Source organism: Larus michahellis, chromosome Z (genome assembly GCF_964199755.1).
Source record: "Larus michahellis chromosome Z, bLarMic1.1, whole genome shotgun sequence".
NCBI classification, from domain to species: domain Eukaryota; kingdom Metazoa; phylum Chordata; class Aves; order Charadriiformes; family Laridae; genus Larus; species Larus michahellis.
In genome coordinates, this window is record NC_133930.1 from 51,367,493 (window position 1) to 51,388,644 (window position 21,152).

Genomic DNA, 21,152 nt, shown 5'->3' on the forward strand with positions numbered 1-21,152 from the left:
AATAAAGTATCAAAACAACTACGTAAGCCTTCCAGCAATACTGATAAAATGAAGGTCATAAGAATAAAACAAAACATGTAACAAAAACAATCCAGCTATCAGTAGTAAGTTGTTTGATATTAAACATTAGCAAGTACTTAGACAGGTTTCTGCTAAAACTCTTTAAAATAATTGGTTATAAACAACACCAAGTACAAAATGAGTTTTATAAGATTGTTGCCAAAACAAGGATTAGTCAAGCCATCTGCAACACTAGTAATCCTATGTTCTATAAACAGAAATCAGACCTACCTGCCACTCTTATATCACAGGCTAACGCAAGTTCTAGGCCACCACCTAATGCAGCTCCATCTATTGCAGCAATAGTAGGTACAGGCAGATTAGCTGAAAAAGAAAGCACCAATTAACACTGGCCTCATAAAAAACATCTCTGAAACACCATTTCATTAAATTTTGTTCAAAGTACAGTCATGCTATAGGAAAAAAGTTTCATAAAACAAAGTGGGTCCAAAAATTGATTGCTCAGTAACACTGTGGCAAAAAACCCGACCATCCCTCTGGACCGCTCTGTGGCTGAACACGTTTGCAAACCTTCTTCTCTAGCTTCTGCTTACTTTTGACAAAAATCTGAATAGTAAATGCTAAAAACATCCGTTGCAGAACTAGGCAAAAAACAAAACAGGAATACTTAAAAAAGGCAAATACACCAACAGTCCCAGTTGAAATACAGATGTCTTATCACGTGATGCTAGCATAGCTGCAAGCTCTCTGTGTCTTAATGTTCCCAGAGGTGGTGTGGCCACCAGTACTGCCCCTATTCTCCTGTACAGCAGAAGCTAACAGCTTAATGGAATGCGGGAAAGTTTTCAGTCTGATAAACAGCTGCACTTGCTGCCAGGACACATAACAGGTAGCAGTGCTCCAGAGGTCTTTGTGACCATGGCATGGCTTGTATTTAACTTATCATCAGTGCTCTGACACAGGGAAGTCATTTAAAAATTCAGCTTAAAGTACTACTCCTCAACTCAAACGAGTCTTCAGCACAAACTCGAAGAAGTTTGATGAAAAATGTATTTTTTACTTGAGATATAAACTTGTGTATTACAGCTTTAATTATATTTAACATAACATTTACCACAAGCTATCAATAATTTTAAGCTATACTCAAACAATATCTAAGTGGTACATTTTTGCTACTAAAGTCCCAAAGATAGTCAAAAGCAATTCATTAGCTGAACACTTTTGTGTACAGCTTGTTGAAAGGTTAAACCAGCTCTTGACAGCGATAGTTTTGTCTGCAGACACTAAAAAAGTATTTTCTTTGCTTTCATGTTTCAGCTACTTGAATTCAATGACCAGTTTGTCCAGTCTTAGTTGGAAATTGAAAAATAAAAAAAAAACTGCTGCCAAAATATAAATGAAAATGAGGTGTGAAAAGGAGGTTCTCTCCCTCTAAAATCTGGATGGGTAATGTGACTAAAAATTATTAATTTAATGTATTAATTACAAGTAATACTTCCTTTCTTTAGTGAACTATTTAGTCCTAAATTGCTGTAAACTGTTCCAGAAGTTGTGCTGCCTAGCTTACCTCTTTCCTTTCTGACAGATACACTTCAGATAACTTCATTATTTTAAAAAGATCAATTAATGTATAGTAGCATGAATAAATCCGTATACAAAGAGGTAGTCACCCACGGGCTAACAAAATATCAAATTAAACAAAAGGCTATTTTTAGCCACAAATCAACATCCTTTTATGGTTAACAAATAATGAAAATACAATTGTCTTTAAGAAAAGAACAAAAATTTACCAATGCTTTTCAAGACTATAACATGCTTTAAATAAAAGTCCCTTGGTTGCTGGTTTAGATCATGATTAAAAGCGATTATCTGAATCAATTCTAACACCAAAAGAGACTACTGATTACTGTCGCAACATCAAGCACTTGGAGTCACTTAGAAGAGACAAGGTATCCATCGTATTTGCCATCTACCAAAGAAGGCACAGCAGACCGAGGAATAGGAGTAAAATCTGTTCTTTCTCCATTTATTTTTTCAGTTACATGGGAAGGCAAGAAAAGGATGCAACTCTCATTTCCAGCATGGCCAGGCTGCTGACCAAAACTCATAACCCTCATAACCATCACCATAACCAATCTGACAAACAGTCTTGCAATCCAAGTTCAAGGCTGATACAGCTAACATTTCTCTAAAAGGAATCTACCTGCCTTTGCCATAGGTAAATCAAAAATAATTTGCCTGAATATGAAAGCATAGTCATTAATACTGTAGTTTTCAGCAGTTACTGCCTGCATGTATGTTCCATTTCTCAGAGTCTAGGAAACAGTATCTGGAGCACTATTTACACAACTTTTGCAGTACTCACAGTACAGCGTGGTGCAGCAGAAATGCTGGTGGGAAGGTATGCCATCCAGAGGGACCTGGACAGACTTGGGAGTTGGGCCCATGTAAACCTCAGGAAGTTCAACAAGGCCAAGTGCAAGGTCCTGCATGTGGGTCGGGGCAATCCCAAGCACAAATACAGGCTGGGCAGACAATGGACTGAGAGGAGCCCTGAGGAGAACGACTTGAAGGTGTTGGTGGATGAGAAGCTCAACACGACCCAGCAACTTACACTCACAGCCCAGAAAGCCAACCACATCCTGGGCTGCATCAAAAGAAGCGTGGCGAGCAGGTTGAGGGACATGATTCTGCCCCTTTACTCCGCTCTGGTGAGACCTCACCTGGAGTACTGCATCCAGCTCTGGGGTCCCCTACATAAGAAGGACATGGATCTGTTGGTGTGAGTCCAGAGGAGGACCACAAAGATGATCAGAGGGCTGGAGCAACACTCCTATGAAGACAGGCTGAGAGAGTTGGAGTTGTTCAGCCTGGAGATGAGAAGGCTCTGGGGAGACCTTATAGCAGCCTTCCAGTACTGAAAGGGGGCCTACAGGAAAGATGGGGAGGGACTCTTCATCAGGGAGTAGAGTGATAGGTCAAAGGGTAATGGTTTTAAACTGAAAGAGGGGAGATTTACATCAGATATTAGGAAAAAAGTCTTTATTCTGAGGGTGGTGAGACACTGGAACAGGTTGCCAAGAGAAGTTGTGGATGCCCCATCCCTGGAAGTGTTCAAGACCAGGCTGCATGGGGCTTTGAGCAGCCTGGTCTAGTGGGAGGTGTCCCTGCCCAGAGCGGGGGGGTTGCAACTAGATGATCTTTAAGGTGCCTTCCAACCCAAACCATTCTATGATTCTATGACTCTACTCCAAGGCAGACTATTTCAATATGGTAAGTAACTTCCAGATATAGCTATGGTACAATTCAAGTAGGCTATCGCACCCAGAAATGAAACTTACAGAAAGAATATTATAAAATAGCTTGGTTTCACGAATTACAGGCACGATTCCTATCAAGAAATAGTAAAATTCATAATTCAAAAAGGAGAAAAAACAATTTGATACCATATGTTAGAATCACCACTTCCCAAGGATACTAATTTTAATGGATAACCTGATGTGGAAGTTGACCATGAATGAAAGGCAAAATACAATTTTTTTTTTTACAATAGTTATGTGCACACATATCAAAAGAAAATTAATCCTTTTAACACATTCTTTTGAAGCATCAGAAAAAGCAATACAGAAATAAATTAACAATTCCTCTGGATTGTAAACTGAGTTTCTAAGTCACTAGAACTTATTACCAAGGGTAAAGCTTCTTGGAATATTCATATTTTGCAGCACAAGAGGCATTTGTTCATGTTTATCTGCACAAATTTAATACACAACTGCCAAAACTGTTAAGCTCCTAACGAAAACAAAGATGATGTTTGACAAATCCTGCCCTGTAGACTTCACTGTGTTGTATGTACTCAAATTTTAAGAACAATACGTAAATAGACAAGTCAACCTTCACAATGATTCTACATACATAAATAGCACATAAAAATTTCAGGCCATTGTTGTACTACTAATCATTAGTGCTAGATTCTGTATTTGATACAGGTTTATCAATGTGCGATCATGAGCTCCACAGTAAAGTACACAACAGGAATTAGAAATATATATCAAAGAAACAAAGTAATTAAACTAAATTAGAGTGTACAACACACAAACAAGAGTAGACCATGTATATACACAGGTTAAAGTTCTTAGAAGTAGTTAAAAAAAGATTAAATAATAAGCAGCATTAAACTGCAATCAGAGAATTGCATGGAAGTACTGTAGTAGAGCAAACTGTGGAATATGAAGGACACTAAAAATAAGCCAGTTCATAGAATGAATTCATAAAGGATTACTTCATACATCTATTGTATTGTAAAATACACTGCATATTCTATATATACACTTCCATTCTGCATATAAAACAGGTGTCCCACGCAAAAGCTGATACTCGTGTCCTAATATAGCAACAATGCTTAATATCACAGAAAATGAAGGTTCTAAGTACAGAAAAGAAAAAGAACAACCCATTTCAGTACATATTAGTCCTAAATCAGCAACAGAGCCAGATACAAGACAAAACCACACTTCTGTATTTGAGATCACAAGAGTAGAAATGAAGTTTGGACTAGCTGAAGAGGAGACAAACATGAACAAACAGATCAAAATAATTTTTATGTATTATTTGAGGAATAATCTGTTAAAACAGAAGGTGATACAACCTGTATAAAAGGATGTTTATTAGCCATTCAAGACACGATAGAGGTGGAGTGACCAACAGGTAAACTGAAGAACTAAGAAATTATTAACATCCAAAAAACTGCAGTAAGAGAAACTAAACATAATAACACGAGACAGCTAGTTAAGTCCAATAAACCATAAAAAGCTCAAACAAAGGTTAGAGAAGATGATATAAAGCAATATAAAGAAGTGAGCCTGTTTCCTACTCTGTAGTAACTGTGGATCTTCAGCTCAATTTCAGAAATGCATTCCTGGTAAATATATATTTTACATGTAGTTTCAGATTAGGCTGACCAGCAGCTTCTTATAGTCTTGCGATGCCTCCTGCATTCCTGTGACACACCATTACTCAAAGACGTAAAGAGTAGGCTAAGTTAAACTCTCCCATGATTTTGTCCATCTGACTAGTACAGAATGTTCAGCAGGAGGACTTTGCATTTAAGCACATAAAAACACATGTAACATGCAGGAAGCAATCCCAAAGAATCACAACTATTTTGAAGCAGGTAATTGTTATTTCACCTATAAGTGACTTTCCACATGATGTCCACTGCTGGTGACTAACAAGGGATTTCCTTTCTGCTTAGAGATGAGCGATGATGATGAACAAAAGATGAGATTATGAATACAGGCAACAGGATTTGACCAAGAAATAGTTTCTCAGATGTGTGTCACAAAGCCCACACAGGTGATTCATACATTGCAGACACTGACATGCCCCAAATAGAAAGTAGAAGTTGCCCGGATTCTATTGACCTGAATTGTATTTGACTATTTAGTCCTCTGACTAATTCATTAAAAAAGTTCTTACAAAATTATAGATACGTAAGATAATATCTGAGAGGAAACTGAATTACACTTCATACCTTCTTAGTAACTATCAACCAGCCGTTTTCTATTCTTGCACAACCCCATTTTCTCACTATTGACAAACAATAAAACGGTCTGATCAACTAGGAAAAATCTACTTTCTGCAGATACTGGGGAAGAAGAAAGGAAGAAGGAAGGAAGAAAGCAAAAGCCCAGATAGAGTTAAATCTGGCCAGGGATGTCAAGGGCAACAAGAAAACTCTCTGCAGGTATGTCAGTGATGAAGACTAGGGAAAATGTGGGCCCTTGCGGGAAGGAAATAGGAGACCTGGATACCCAGGTTATGGAGAAGCCTGAGGTACTGAATGACTTTTCTGCCCCAGTCTTTACCAGCAAGTGTTCTTGCGACATCACCCAAGCCACAGAAGGCAGAGACAGGGACTGGGAGAATGAGGAACCATCCACTGCAGGACAAGAACATCTGAGGAACCTAAAGTTGCACAAATCCATGGGACCTGGGACCTGATGAGGGTCCTGAGGGAACTGGCAGATGATGTTGCTAAGCCACTATCAATCATATTTGAGAAGTCGTAGCAGTTCCCACTACCTAGAAAAGAGGAAACATAATACCCATTTTTAAAAAGGGAAAAAAGGAAGACACAGGGAACTAGACGCTGGTCAGTCTCACCTTTGTGCCCAGCTAGATCATGGAGCAGATCCTCCTGGAAACTCTGCTAAGGCACATGGAAAATGAAGATTCATCATCTTCATGGCCCTTCACTGGACTCTCCAGTAGGTCCATCTCTCTCATACTGGGGAGCCCAGAACTGGGCACAGCACTCCAGCAGTGGCCTCACCAGTGCTGAGGAGAAGGGAAGGATCACCTCCCTCTACCTACTGGCAACACTCCTAAGGCAGTCAGTCAGTCAAGGATACCATTAGCCTTCTTTGCTACAAGGGTACAGTAATGTCTCATGCTCAACTTGGTGTCCACCAGGACCCGGAGGGCCTTTTCTGCAAAGCTGCTTTCCAGATCTTTAGCCCTCAGCATGTACTAATGCATGGGATTGTTTCTCCCCACATACAAGACTTTGCACTTTCCTTTGTTGAACTTAACGAGGTTCCTGTCGGCCTATTTCTCCGGCTTGCTGAGATCCTTCTGAATGATGAGACAACCCTCAGGTGCATCAGCCACTCCTTCTGCTTTTATATCATCAGCAAACTTGCTGAGGGTACGCTCTGTCCCATCATCCAGATCACTAATGATGTTGAGGAGGACTGAACCCAGTATTGGTCTGTGGTGTGCACACCTCTGGCTAGTGGCCTCCAAGCAGACTTCATGCTGCTGACAGCCAGCCTCTGGACCCATCTCTTCAGCCAATTTTTAATCCACTTCACTGGTTGCTCATTCAGTCCATGCTCATCAGTTACTCTGTGAGAATCTTATAAGAGACAGTGTCAAAAGCCTTACTGAAGTCAAGGTAAACAATATCCACTGCTCTTTCCTCATCTACCAAAGCAGTCATTTCTTCATAGGTTATAAGGCTTGTTAAGCATGATTTCCCTTTTGTGAATCCATGGTGACTACAATTGATGACTTTCTTGTCCTTTGTGTGCCTGGAAGTAGTTTGCAGGATTAGTTGTTCCAGCACCTTCCAAATGCCAAATTTTAATTTACAGATAAGAAAGCTCCCTCTCTGTTTCTTTGTACATTTATTTTAAAATAGTAACGATGATGGAGCCTTCGAATTCATAAAAAGAATGGTCACATGCCCCAAAAATGTCTAAACACAAGTAAAAATGTATTTGCAGATTGCATAATTGGTGGGTTAACAGTTAGGAAAGCAAGAAAGAAGAAACATAAGTCACATAACAATGTACTTATTTACATCCTGTTTCTCTTTAGTGAATATTTCAACTAATAATAGCTTAAAAACGCGTAACACTGCAAGCCTACAGGCTGATTCCCACACCAACAACATTGAAAGAAAAGTCTGAGATCTGTTACTTTACAGAGTTTCTTTACTAACTCGAAATCCGCAAGTTTTCTAGTTACAAGGCAGGAAAGAGTTTTCAAAAGGCCACAGATCTAAATTGGAATTTTGAATCAGCATTAGTGATTATTTAAAAATGCATACTAACTTGCTGTAATAACTGGGAAAGGATTTTTAATTTGATTTTAAAACAACTAAGTTTATACCTACATATTCATGTCTTGTAACTGGGAACAGACTTCTCTTCCACCTGTTTGCTATCCAGATTTTTGATCTCTCTTGGTGATGTTGCTCTTGAGCATAAAATTCCAATTTTTCCCTTCAAAAAATAAAAGGGCATAAACTATGCACCTTGAATAGCAAGTTGAGGCAGTCCCTGGACAATTACGATAACTGAAATATTCTTTACATTAAGAACATTTTAATCACAAAATTACAGTTTCACGTAAGTTAATTTATGTCATAGGAAATCAAGAAAAATAACTGCAACACAATATCATATCTTGATTTCATCTCTTGGGATCTTTTCCTGGAGAACAATAATAACATTAAGATGGCACACGAGCTTTGCACTTGCACAGCAATGTCAGTTGCGTTTCAGGCATTCACCTTGCCTTGTAAAATCTGTTATCAACTCAGTGACTGCAACAGTTTGCTTGCATGTTCAATAGCAAGCACTGCCATCAAAAAAGGCCTTTCTGTGGGGAAAACAGCTAACAGAAACTAAATACTTCAACAAGCACCTTCATCCATTCTATAATACTATGAAAACCAACCGATGTATGTAGCAATGTATGAAAGCAGCTAAGAGAGACTGTCAAATCTTCCTATATGAACTTGGAGGCAAAGAAGATTGGTCATACCATTTTTGTGCAAGGCAAGTAATGAAATGCTACAAAGCTTTACCTGTCATAATTGCAAAAAGAATGAAAAAGTGGTTACTCAAAGTAACTTCTGTATTTACATATGTTTTAAAAATATCTCCATCTGCAAAAACATGACCACACTGTTAAGTCTCAAAGGTCTACTTGTGGTTTTGGATACATGCAATTCTTTTCCATCCACCTGCTGGTTACGATTGTGAAACGCTTTTAGCTACCCTCTAATTCCTGTGCTTCAGATAAGAAGCTTAATAGACTGTTAATGTTGATAGATTTATTTGAACATTATTATCTTCGCTTTAATACCTTCAAAGTTCAGGCAGACAATCAATAGCAAGAAAGAGCTGCTTAAAAAAAAATATTTTTAGTAGTTGTAAAGAAATTTTGCTTTTTAATCAAAATGGTTACTACACATTGCTTACAGTTGATCATTAAGCCAAAGATATTAGTAAAGTTTATCTTCCCTTTATTATGATAGTAGCTAAAGGGTTTTCTTAAGACATCTCCCTCAATCCCATTAATTTCCTGATTTCTTCACTCTTATAAATGACCTGGAAAAAATATTTTTGAATTGACACAGAAATACTTAATATAGAAATATTTTGTTCTTAATTTTAAAATTTTCTATTTTGTACTTTATTATTGACAGTTAATAGGGACAGTGTGTTTTATATTCTTGATAATATAAATGAAAAATTAAAATAATTTCTTATATTTCTTATCTTTACTAAGTACATTTAAGAACTTACTACTCATACAAATAGAATAGCACGTATTCAAGCACTGAATTTACAAAACAAGAAGTCAATGCCAAAGGTAAATTATTTCAGTCACACCTTTACATTCTACTTCTGTGCAAGTTTTTTTCTTTCTTAAAGAGCACATAAAATAAAATTTAAACAACAGCACAACTATAATGTCCAATGGGACACGTTTTTCACCTTTTTATTGTCATCTTGTTTGATTTACAGTATGAAGATAACACATACTCTAGTAACAGTAGCATTCTTGTTTGACACAACACAAAATCCCACGGACTGTGACCTTTTAGCTGAACATTTCTAGAATTTTTCTCCTGTATCTATTTTCAGTAGTATTCCATATACTTACATTCTGCAGCCTAGTGCTAAAATATCTTTATTTCTAAATTAGGTTAATGTATCGAGTAATAGTTTCAGTCAATTCATTCACTGAACACTACAGAGGAAACGCCCCAATGTTTCACAGCAAGCATAAATTATTTTTTTAAATAAACTAGCTTGGTAATATCATTAAAGCAACACATACCTAGGCAAAAGCCGTGTTCAGTACAAGACTTGAACATGTTATTCTGAAGTCAAGGCCTATTGCTGGGCCCAAGCAATGAGCTCAGGATTTCTTCGATAGAAGAGCAGCATAATACTTTCAGTACCATGCCAGGAGTTGTTGCCCTTTGAATACCAACTGGTTCTAGGAACAGAGCCAGAGGCTGAGACAGGCAAAGCGAAAGAGCTAACAAACTATTCCTTCTCATTCAGGGATAGAAACATGCAATTTCAAACCTGAACAGTGCGAGGAAAGGGTAGCATTTCCCAACGCATCAAACATACACAATGTGGCTCCCTAGAAAGGGAACAGAAGTCTTGGACAGCAAGTCATACTTGGAAGCCTGTTTTTAACAGTCAATGTGCAAACTGGCTATGCTGCTCACAATAAAGCATTTGAGCAAGTATCACCCGTCTTTTGGTACAGTTATTTTTTGAGGGAGGAAAACTAAAGAGCCATATCCAGAGCACAGACTCTTCCTCACAGAACAGCATTTGGAATTACTAACAGTAGGAAAACTACACGATAGCTGAGGCTGTGTTAATTTTTGTCAAGGCTATACAGCAGTGCCAGGGATCAAGACAATGAATCAACAATGCTAAAGCCATCTTCTTCCCTGATCTTCAGACCTATAACGAAGGAAAATCAGCTCATCCTAATATTCAGGTCCTCCATGCCTGTATCTTTTTTGTAACAGTTTTTAGAAAGTTATTATTATGGGGAAAAAAATGTATTAGCAATTGTGGAAGCAATGCTGTCATAGAAATAGCTAATAAACATCTTGGTAGAGAAGTTTAATGTTGCATTCATTGCCTCTATAATGGTACAGAGATTAGCATTGTGTTTTTTAATTAAAAACAAACCAATGCAATTTGACAAAGCCCATAATTTCAGCTCTGCAAGGACAGTACTGTCTATTTAGGAAACAGACAATACTTAGTCAAAGGGTATCTAAAATTAATTCAATGTGAAGAGAAGCAGTAAATCTAATACTGCAAAACAACCAAGAGCTCAGCAAAATGTTCAGAACGCTAGCAGTCTTGGACTGTATTAGGTATGCTCTACACTTATCTGAACAGGCAACAACAGAAGACAGTAACGGAAATACTGTGCCAAAATCTCCCTCACTGTCAGCAACGAAGGGATACATGATGGCTGCTAAGCACAGCACAGCTAGCTGTAAATTTGTCCTTTTTCAAATTTGATAGCTACCTATGATATTTCATTCAGCTTCCCAGTGAAAGCTTTTTCAAGTTATAGCCTGTATCTGCTCTTCGCTAAAAGAGTAACACACAGTTCCTCTCACTGGATTTCCGAACTAGAGCACTCCATCTTTGCTGCACAGATTTACCCCCAGCAAACAGATGGATTTGGTCAATGTTAAATAAGCAGTCACCTCTCTGAGTAGTAACCAGGTCTGGAGTGTTCATTACTAAACCAGGATTTTTAGTGTTAACCAAAGCTCCACAGAAGACCCAGAAACTCAAATAGTAAAATAAGGCACTGCACTGACCCCTTCAATGATCATTGTTGCCTATTTTTGATACTTCACAATGGGAAGGTAGGGTGTCAGTTAGCAAACTATAAATCAATTGGAACTTTTGTAATTCCAGTCCCACTCTTGGGGCCTCTGAGATGAAGTTCAGAGAGCTTACGTCCAGAACTAAACTGTAGCATATAATGCGGCACAACCTAAGAATTTCCAAGGATGTGTGATCTTCAATAGTCAAAAAATAAACTTTTTGGAGAAGTGAATGTTCTCCTGAAGGATGAACAAGACCACTTTTTTAGGTAAATTAAAAGTTTGGTGATGACTGAGAGAAGCCAGAATAACAGAAAAATTGCTAAGGAGGAAACAAAATGTATCTGTAAATATAAAGTTGTATCTGCTTTGAATAAAATAAAAAGCATTCAATGAAAAAAAGAAATCCAAGCAACTGACCACAAGGTGCTTTCATTCAGGATGATCTAATTTAAATTGGACTACGTCAAAACTAATCACACCTGCAAAAATTATGTCTAAACAAAGTTACTAAATATCACCACTTATTAAAGTTATATCACAACTTATGCATCAAAACTAATCAGATCTCTTAAACAAAGCACTACAAGGTTGTTAGAATGGACGATGTCTAAAGGAAAACAAGTAAAATTAGTATTTTATTAAAAATTTCTACTTTAGCTTAGTTCAGATACAGGTTCCATCAGGCCATGAGTAAGGTGTTTTGCCTCTAAATGTGACATAAAAATCAAGCCTGACTACACTTTAACTTTGTTTTTAAAAAAGTAACCAAGAAAGTCAGTCTCCACTTTTTTATCCCCATTTGTGGGATTTAGGTACTTATGCCTATACTCTTTGGAAGAGCTTTGCTAATCAATGGTGTTTCTCACTTGGCACCAAACATCACTCTGAGTAACTACAAGTATTCACTCAGTTCAAATTCTTTCTGCACCTTCATTTTTTCTTTCTGTTAAACACGGTGTTTTTCTGGAGAAGGGTGGTTATTACACTCAGCTCCATATGTAGCCTCAGTTTGTTTTGCAACTGAAATCCCAACAGATAATGTACATCCAATGGTAATATCACAGCCCAGACCCCCAGCCCGTGTTAAGAACAACAGGGACTTAATGGAAGTCACACCATAAAATATATGAGAAAGATCTGACCCACAATGATGGCTTTTTTTTTTCCCCCCAAAGCATCAAAAAACAGATTTCTGGGAGTCAGTAACATTTCTTTTCATTTATTCAGGCCTGTTTTGTTATGTATGGTTGCAAGAGATCTACTAATGCTTTTCTCTTCTATTTTTTGAGGGTAAAGGCAGCCTTACATCAGTAACAAAAAGCCTGAAGGCAGAATATAGTAATGGACAAGGAGTCTTACAATTCCCACTATTAAAAAAAAAGAAAAAAAACCACCACAACGCAATTCTGGTATAATTTTAGCAAAAGCAACCACTGCTAAAAATAGAGGGTGTTTTGATTTTTTCCGCCCTTCAACTTAAAGGTCTAAGAACTGCAACTAATGGCTCTGTACAATTTTTTCAGCTCTTTTATTTAAGTGCTTATTTTTATACCAAGTGATACTTGCTGCACTCTTAATACTTCACCCAAATTTAGCACGAAGTTATAAATTAACCCATAAAAACAAGTGCAGTATGCTTTTAATTTCCAGAAAATTCTTTTCTGTAGCTGTATTCCAAAATGATACTACAGCTTTTTACAAAACCACTAGCGTACGGATTTTAAATGTAATGAAATTGACAGGCACTAAGGAAAGCCAAAGCATGTCAATTCTAAAAAGCTAGGTTTATCCAGTTGTTCAAGATGTAATTAACCTTTTGTGTATTTTGTCTACAAAGACATCTTAATGTTTCTTTCTGAAAATATTGTTAAAAAGAAGCATCTCCTTACTAGGTCACACATCTGAACACAAACACAATTATCAAAACATGACCTATTTGTGAAAAGGAAAAAGTAGAACACATTTTAAATGAGATTACAGCATTAAACTTGGATAGAAAAAGAACAAAATGGGAGATTGGAAACATTGTTCCCTGGCTATACAGCATTTTGCAGGGGCAAATAATAATTTGAAAATCATTTCCCCTCTTTAACCATCTCATAACATTCTGGTTGTTGCTGGGCAGGAAAAATATTATTATTTTCAATATATAGATTCATTGCAGTAATCAAATGTAAATACAATGTCCCACTAGTTCTGCAAAAATTGTGTTCTGTAATGCCAGATCACTTCTTCAGAAGGAAAAAAGAAGAACTGAGAACCCCTGACTTGCTACAAAATTAGTGTTCACTTCTATTCATAAAGGTCTCGTGCAACATGATGCCTGCTGCACCCATCTAATCTAATCTCGTTTAGAAAATCCACTTTTTTATATTCTCTACCTGTTCCTGATGCAGGGAACCACATTTTAAATTGCTCTGCAAAGACCCTTCAGAAAAATGTTAGATGTATCCTATAAATACATCTATTGTTGTCACAATGTGTTCAAAACCAACAATGTCTCAATTATGTACATACTGGGACTACATCATGCGACTAAAAAATAAAAACTACTTTATGCATGTTCAAACATACATGATACGAAAGTTGACCAATAACATTAAAAGCAATAGCTCAATATTCTTCTCTAATTCTGTAAAAAAGCCTTTACAACATGAACTGCAAAATGGTCAAATATGATGTACCCTTTAAAGAAACTTCTACTGACTGCTTTGTTTAGTGTTTTAAAGCAGAAATGGCAAAATGGCAGGAGGGAGGGAAGGAGGGAGAAAGGGAAAGAGGGAGGGGAAAAAAAAGAGATGCTCAGCCAACATAAGCAGAAGTTTTGTTACAATATCGAGCAAGGGCTATGGTCAAATTCTTTCTCTTTTCCAACCTGCAGTATGTCTAATGGCTGTTACTACATCCCTTCACAAATCTTTCTATCTAGGTACTTCAGTGACCTACATTCTCAAATATTAATTCCACCTACGCACAATGTCATGCTTCTTTCTTGAGAAAGAGACTAGAGATCGGTCAATGAAAACACTCATACTGGTTTCCACAACTTCAAGTAATTCACTGTTAGCATAATGATCCACTGTAAACCTTTCAGATAACACTGAAAATTTGCTTACATATTCAGTAGTTAAACAATCTCACAGGAACCTTAGTGAAGCTGAAGACAATCAAACATCTGTCTTAGAGTCTTTTCAATTCTGAAGCAAAACAAAGCATCAAATCACTGCAGAATGCCAAATCTAAATACTTTAGATTTTAGGAAATTTCTCACTTAAAAAAATAAAAATAATTAAAAATATATATTTCCTGCTTATAGGAAAATCTTAAAACCAGTTGCCTCTATTTAAATGTTAACAGCAGCTCAGAAAGTATTTCCAGTAACTTCAGTCTAAGAAAAGCTGAAGAACTATTACTGAGAGCTAAGGAAGCCTCCCAAAAATCTTACAAAGTAACTAAATAGAACACCTTGTTGCCTTTTGCTCCCAATTCCAATTAAAAGACAAACACCAGCACGAAATACAGTACCAGCTGCAGGAAATTAATGGTCTATTCACTTCTAGATATTTTACTGATTTTATTTATTTAAAGAGCCTTGAGGATCTGCTTTACTTCAAAGACAAGATGTTAATTCAAGGACATAAGTATCTCCATGAAGTACCTAATCAAAGACTCATTGTTCAGTAGTCTGGCCATTTACCTGCAAAAACATACTGGTTTCCATTCATAACATTCTGCCAAACCAAGATCTGACCCAATATTATCAAGGAAACACATCTAAAAGCATTCTCTGAGAAACATATCAATAATGCCCTGTTGAAAAAAAATATATTAAAACCAATCAGCAGAGATGTAAATATTTGATGAAAATTCATGATGTAAAATTTAGAGAGAAATTACCATCCTTAAACTGGTAAAAGTCAATTAAAATCCCAAGCTATTATCAGGTTTTACTACAACAGAACAAGCACATATTAAAATTTTAAAGGCCTTAGTAGCTAACTTTCTACCAACAGTTGATGTTTAACTTGTTCCTAAAATGTACTAAAGACTGTATTAACTATACCAACCACAAGAATGCAATAATAAAAATTAAATTGGATGTCACAGTGTAATCTATTCTTTATGAAAAGAGCAGGGCAAATCACCTTTATTTCAGTTAGAATTTAGCTTCTTCTAGTATTCTAAAAAAAAAAAAAAGTCCAACTCGATTAGGAACATTTTTGAAGAAGCAATGCACCATGATTCATATATATGAATATAAATAGTAGTGGATATCCTACTACCTGTCAACATTTAACCATGCACATTTATGCCATTCCTCTGACCTAATCCTTCTCAGGTTAAGTTAAAATAACACTGTTCAAGGGAGAGGTTACATACCCATTTCATTAATAGTCGCTCTTGCTTTTGAGACAAACGAACTAACTTCACTTGAGTGCATTTTTGCTCTTTCTTTAAGGTCTGCACCTGTAAGTGACATTTCACAAACATGTTAACAAGGAATATAAAGTACTGTAAATACATTTTCAAAAGTAAAATATTCCTGTATCCCCCAAAAAATTTAAGTCTACGGATTTCTACAGATTTAAGTTCCACAGATTTCAAGGAAAACATGGACTGTTTTTCAAGGAAAAAACCCAAAACACCAACAAAAACCCATCAAATCACCCAACACAAGATTTTCGCTAAGTGTATTCTTCCCAGTGACATTTCTTCTTCTATATTAAAATATTTCATGAACAATAGCATTTATGCTAATAATCATCTGACATTTACTTTTGTTTCCCAACTGTGTCACAAAGTCTGGTAAGTATGTGCTTTTCATATTGTTCTCTATTTATTCTTTTATTGGTAGATCATAAAATACCTAGGGCGCACGTTCACTGAAAGGGTTGTCGAGCATTGGAACAGGCTGCCCAGGGAAGTGGTGGAGTTGCTGTCCCTGGAGGTATTTAAAAGATGCGTAGACACACATAAGTGTTGGACTTGATGATCTTAGAGGTCTCTTCCAACCAAAACAATTCTATGATTCTATGATTAACAGACTATATTTGTCTCAAAAAAATAATTGGACCTAAAAAATTAGTGGACCTAATACCATTTTTTAACTCACTTCACTGAAATGTATTTTTGAATAAGTTACATACCATATTTTTCTTTCTTCGAAACAATGCTAAAACTTGAAATTTTTAATCTATTTTTTCGATAATATATGAAAATAATTCAGTTTTAGAAGCATACTATATGAGAGATGGTTACAAAAATGTGTTTTTAAAAATTCACTGATATGCAAACCTAACATTTTCTCTCATGAATGTGTAAAGAGAGAAACAGAGAGTAATAACAATAGCTAAATACAGAGTAAGACAGGAAGTCCATCTTACTTATAGAGGAAGAATACATGAAAAAGACAAAATCTGCACATACATATTTATTCTCCAAAGAAGCGCAACATTCCTACTGCAACTTTGTGTGTATTTTTTCCATTTGGTAAAAATTAACCTATTAAGTTAGTCTCTTGGCATATGTCTGAAAAGGCTAAACAAGGCAAATAACCAATGCAAAAAACAGTTTTATGTTTCTTGGTCCTGAGAGTCAAAACGCTATTCACTCAGGAAAATGCACTGGACTCAGATTAAGTCAAAATTGTAACTCTGAATTTAAAATTAAGCGGTCATAGGCTCCCCATTTTGCCTTTCTGGACTTAAGTCATGCTAGACTGCAAGACCATCTTGACCCTCTTCATCAAACATAATTTTAGATATACTTTTGTTGACAGCATTAGTTGAAATACACAACTTTAGCCCAGCTCTGTGAAAAATCAGTATCTCAATACAACATTTTCTGATAGATATCCAGCTGCTGTTTTAAGGTAACGTGCCCAATAAAGCAGTTCTACATCTCTCCTACTTCCACCTGAGCAAAGCTCCTCATTTCACTAAGACTTTTCTTCTCCTTCTATGCATGTCAATATAAAAACAATGAAGCATCAGTCCTGACTGCATTTGCATGTTTCCTGCTAAATAATGTCAAGTTTAATTTACCCTATCAGATGCCTTACCAAAAGCTTCCAAACAACCTTCTAGGATATGCCCCAACTGAAGACAGTATGACAGGCCTGTTGAGCAGGCAGTATAAAACAGGAATTACTGTGCTCAAGTCTGCACTACAGCAAAATTACAATTGCTGCCTTTGTAATTCACAATCAATACATACAGAAATCTTGCCAGGAACCTGAAAAGCAAAAAAAATTTGCATCCACAAATCTGAATAGAACTCTAAATCATATAAAACTGCAAGCAACTATCACAAAACCATTTGTGTATAGGATTCTGTAGCTAAAATGAGCTTTATAAAACTTTATGAGAAAACCTGCTTTAAAAGTTATATCAGCAAACTTGCAAATGCAAATATATCACTTCTCTGATATCAATTAAAATGACTCATTGAAAAATGGACTCAACCCAAAAAAAACCCAACCCTTCTAAAACAAAAAATAGACAAATTGCAGACTTCTTCCTTCATTTAGAATATGCATTTCCTTGAAGATTTTTACAGAAATCTATTAAATTTTCAACAAAAACTTTTGTAAGAATGGATTAAAAGGTAGCTGCCAATTTAAAACTAATGATTTCGAGTACTGTAAAAAATTTCTAGCCGATCTTAGCGCCCTAACCAATTTCTGTAATCTTACATTTTCCTTTTTAAATATTTCTCCCTCATAACCGCCAAGGAAAGGGAAAAAGTTCTTTTCCCAACCCTTTCCTATTTTATCCCTCCAAAGCATAATAATAGTAACTGAAGCTTTTTCAGAAAGAAGACTTTTAGGCAGAAACCATTTGCTGCACTCCAACACAACACGCACCTTGACATCCTCTGCTTCACAGGAGATGGAAGTGCCACCAACTTAATATTTTTGTTCCTGTTATAAGATTCAATCACTGATCAAAGAATTCTTGAAGAATTCCTTGACCTATATAGCAGAGAACTATTCACATATTTCTTCAAAATCTGTTCTCAAGTCAGAAGTAGGAAAGGTTATCTTTCTGAAGGCAGCCATGAAGGAGAGCTCAGGTTCAACCAGAGACTTCTGCTCTCTCAGCTACTGAAATCAAAGATCCCTCTCTCACCCCAAGTTTACTGCTTTAAAGTATCTGAAAATAGTATTTGCTCAACTGCTGAGAGCAACAAAGTAGCTAAGCTTTTCAAACCACAAAAACTCTCACAGAACTAACCTCTGTAACTTTCCCATGAGCCACAGCTGAATTCTGCATACAGGTTTGGCCTATCTGCTTCCCCACACCCACTCCCAACAGACTCTGGGAGCTGTGCTGTGGGTCTGTGACTCCACACGACACCGAACACGGGGGTCTCTAAGCCCTTCTACCCAAAGATGGAAGAAAGAGGGAAGAAAGGAGGAACCTGAGCAACCAGTGAGCTGAGGCAAACTGTTGCAGATTTGATTGTACACTGTAATTATGTCCCCACATCCATCCCGTTTGTACTAAAGCATGAATCATTGTTTTCTCCGCATTTGGCTTTCTGGCATCTCCATGCTTTGTCCCCGTAATTGATTCACATCCACTCAGAAATGTAGCAAAAGCTAGTCAAAACTAACCGTGATTCTAGGGATCATGCTCCCCGGTTCTTAGCCCTCTGCTCCCAGCACTTTACAAACTCCCTTTTAAAGATTATGCAGTGCCATTTTCAGATTACTAGCTGTTATTATAGGACAAAAGAGAAGTGCAACAGTGAACGACTACATTGACAGTGCCATCAGCCACTTCCTCCTACAGCTACGTTAGGATTAAGACAGGTACTCTCCACTTGTTAAGAAATTCCTCTTCAATCAACTTAATTCACAGAAGTGTCACTTCCAAATTCATGAAGTAAACTGGTAGGAGAGAACTTTCCTGCAGACTTCCAATGAACAGTCCTGTTTGCAAAATACGAGTACAAACAGCAGTCTTTTGGAGTTCTGCTGAGCAGCAAGTATGTAAACTGGTATTCGCAGATCAACCCTTGAAACTACTGTGAGGAAGATGCATGCTGTTTTATATACTACCTACATTTTCACTGAGATCTGTCAATCCAAAAGAAAACCTATTTGATTTTCATCCATCACTTTCTTATTTCCCCCCTCCCATACCGGAAGAACATAGAAAGGTCAGTCATTTTTCACCTTCCTTCCCAAAAGTATAAAAAACCTGATGTAATCAATTAAATCTTTCTGCATGTTTTTAAACATTTGGCTGCTCAATAGTTGGCTGTCGTACACTGTCAGTCTAGAAAGTTTTTGCAGCGTGCACCTGACTTGCATTTCACAATGGTGCCAGAGAAAATGTTTATTTGAGAAAGCCAACGGCAGTCCAGCAAGATAGGCATGTTGCTGTAATTCACTGGAATTTTTCCACCTACACTTCTACACAACAAGGATGGCTATTTAACCTAGAGAACACACCAAACAAAACCAACTTTTACAGTCATTACTCTGACCCCATGCCTCTTGCCTTATTTGGATATTTTCACACACTTTCTAAACAGAATTTATATACTGTTGAAAACCTAAGTGGTGTGTTTGAAAAATCTGTTCCAACATCTTTGTATAAGCCTCACTTTCCAAATACCATAAATACCTAGAAATTTTCTTGTACAGTACTGTTCTATACTATGCTGTAACACATATTTCCAAAACACACCACAAAAGCTATAAACTAAAAAGGCATAAAATCTAACAGTTTATACATCATACTTACAATTTTAACTTTACTCAATAAATATTTGTTTAAAAATAAGTCTTTTAGAAATCTGGCACACAAAAATTAAACAGTGAAGTTATTCTACTAAGTCTCAAAAGGTGCCCAAAGCGCCTTTTCTCAGAGAAAAGGAAGCGACACATGCACAGGCATTTGAGGTACAATAATGTATTAAATTCTTACCATAGCAATGTTATTTTGAGTCTGCCCTTTGATCTTACTAAACATAGATTGACCAATTCTGTCAACACACCAAAATTTCAATAAGGAAGTGATGTCCCAGAGGATCAGAAGATTTTCTTTTGCATACTCTGTTCAATTCCTCTGTACCTTGTTGGCAAGAACTGGGAACACTGAAAACTGCAAAGCACAGAGGTACCACCTATGATGTTTAATAACCCAATGAAAAACATTAAAGAATTTATGACGGAAATTTACAATGCTTTCAACCAGAAGCACAAAACACGCACTACCTCACCAACTAAAAGGTTAAGAACTGCTGTGTACCCACAGCCTATTCCCACACAAAGTAATCAGGCATATTGTGAATTAATATGCTTCTTTCTCCACACAGAAAAACAGACACTTCAGATGCTGAACTAAAATGCTGAGGCAAATGGCCAACTTTGACATACCCTATGGATTAATTTACAACTACTACAAAACCCCCACCTATTATGGTACATGTAAGTATCTTTCCTCAAAGGCAGATGCGTGCACCTCCTAGAGAAACCACTGCAAGAAATCCAAGTTCAGCTGAAATCATTAGCAAAGCCCCGATGAGCTTTTATGAGGTAGGGAGCTGCACATACATGTTTGAGGACATTGTAGTCAACTTAAGCTCAAACTCAGATTTGCGAACAATTTTTTCTACAAAAAAATTTCCAATGATTTCAGAAATAAAGCCTTCACATCCTGAAATCTATTCAGGACAATTCCCAATTTTGAACAGAAACTGCAATACCTCATGAAACAAATATATTTATTTAGTGTCAAGTCTAAGGCAAGCAAAACTTTGTTTAAATAGAATTAGTATTTGTTAAATATATAAAGCACCGTAATAAATAAGTTATGAATATTATTCTGCCAACAGATATATACTTCAAGTTAATATTCTTAAAAATCCTTTAAAAAACCCACAACAGCATAATTTAAATTTGATGATAATGTCACCATGTAATGATTTTTCTGTA

At 36.6% G+C, this 21,152-nt stretch overlaps 1 protein-coding gene across 1 annotated transcript in view; it reads right to left on the minus strand.

Moving 5' to 3' along the window:
- Nucleotides 1-21,152, minus strand: part of AUH (AU RNA binding methylglutaconyl-CoA hydratase) — a 111,368-nt gene that overhangs the window by 61,314 nt on the left and 28,902 nt on the right. The window contains exons 4-5 of the mRNA XM_074570683.1: nt 15,584-15,670; nt 292-384 (exon numbers count right to left, since the gene is read on the minus strand). Of these exons, the coding sequence (XP_074426784.1) occupies nt 292-384; nt 15,584-15,670 (180 nt within the window). The remainder of the gene's footprint in view (nt 1-291; nt 385-15,583; nt 15,671-21,152) is intronic.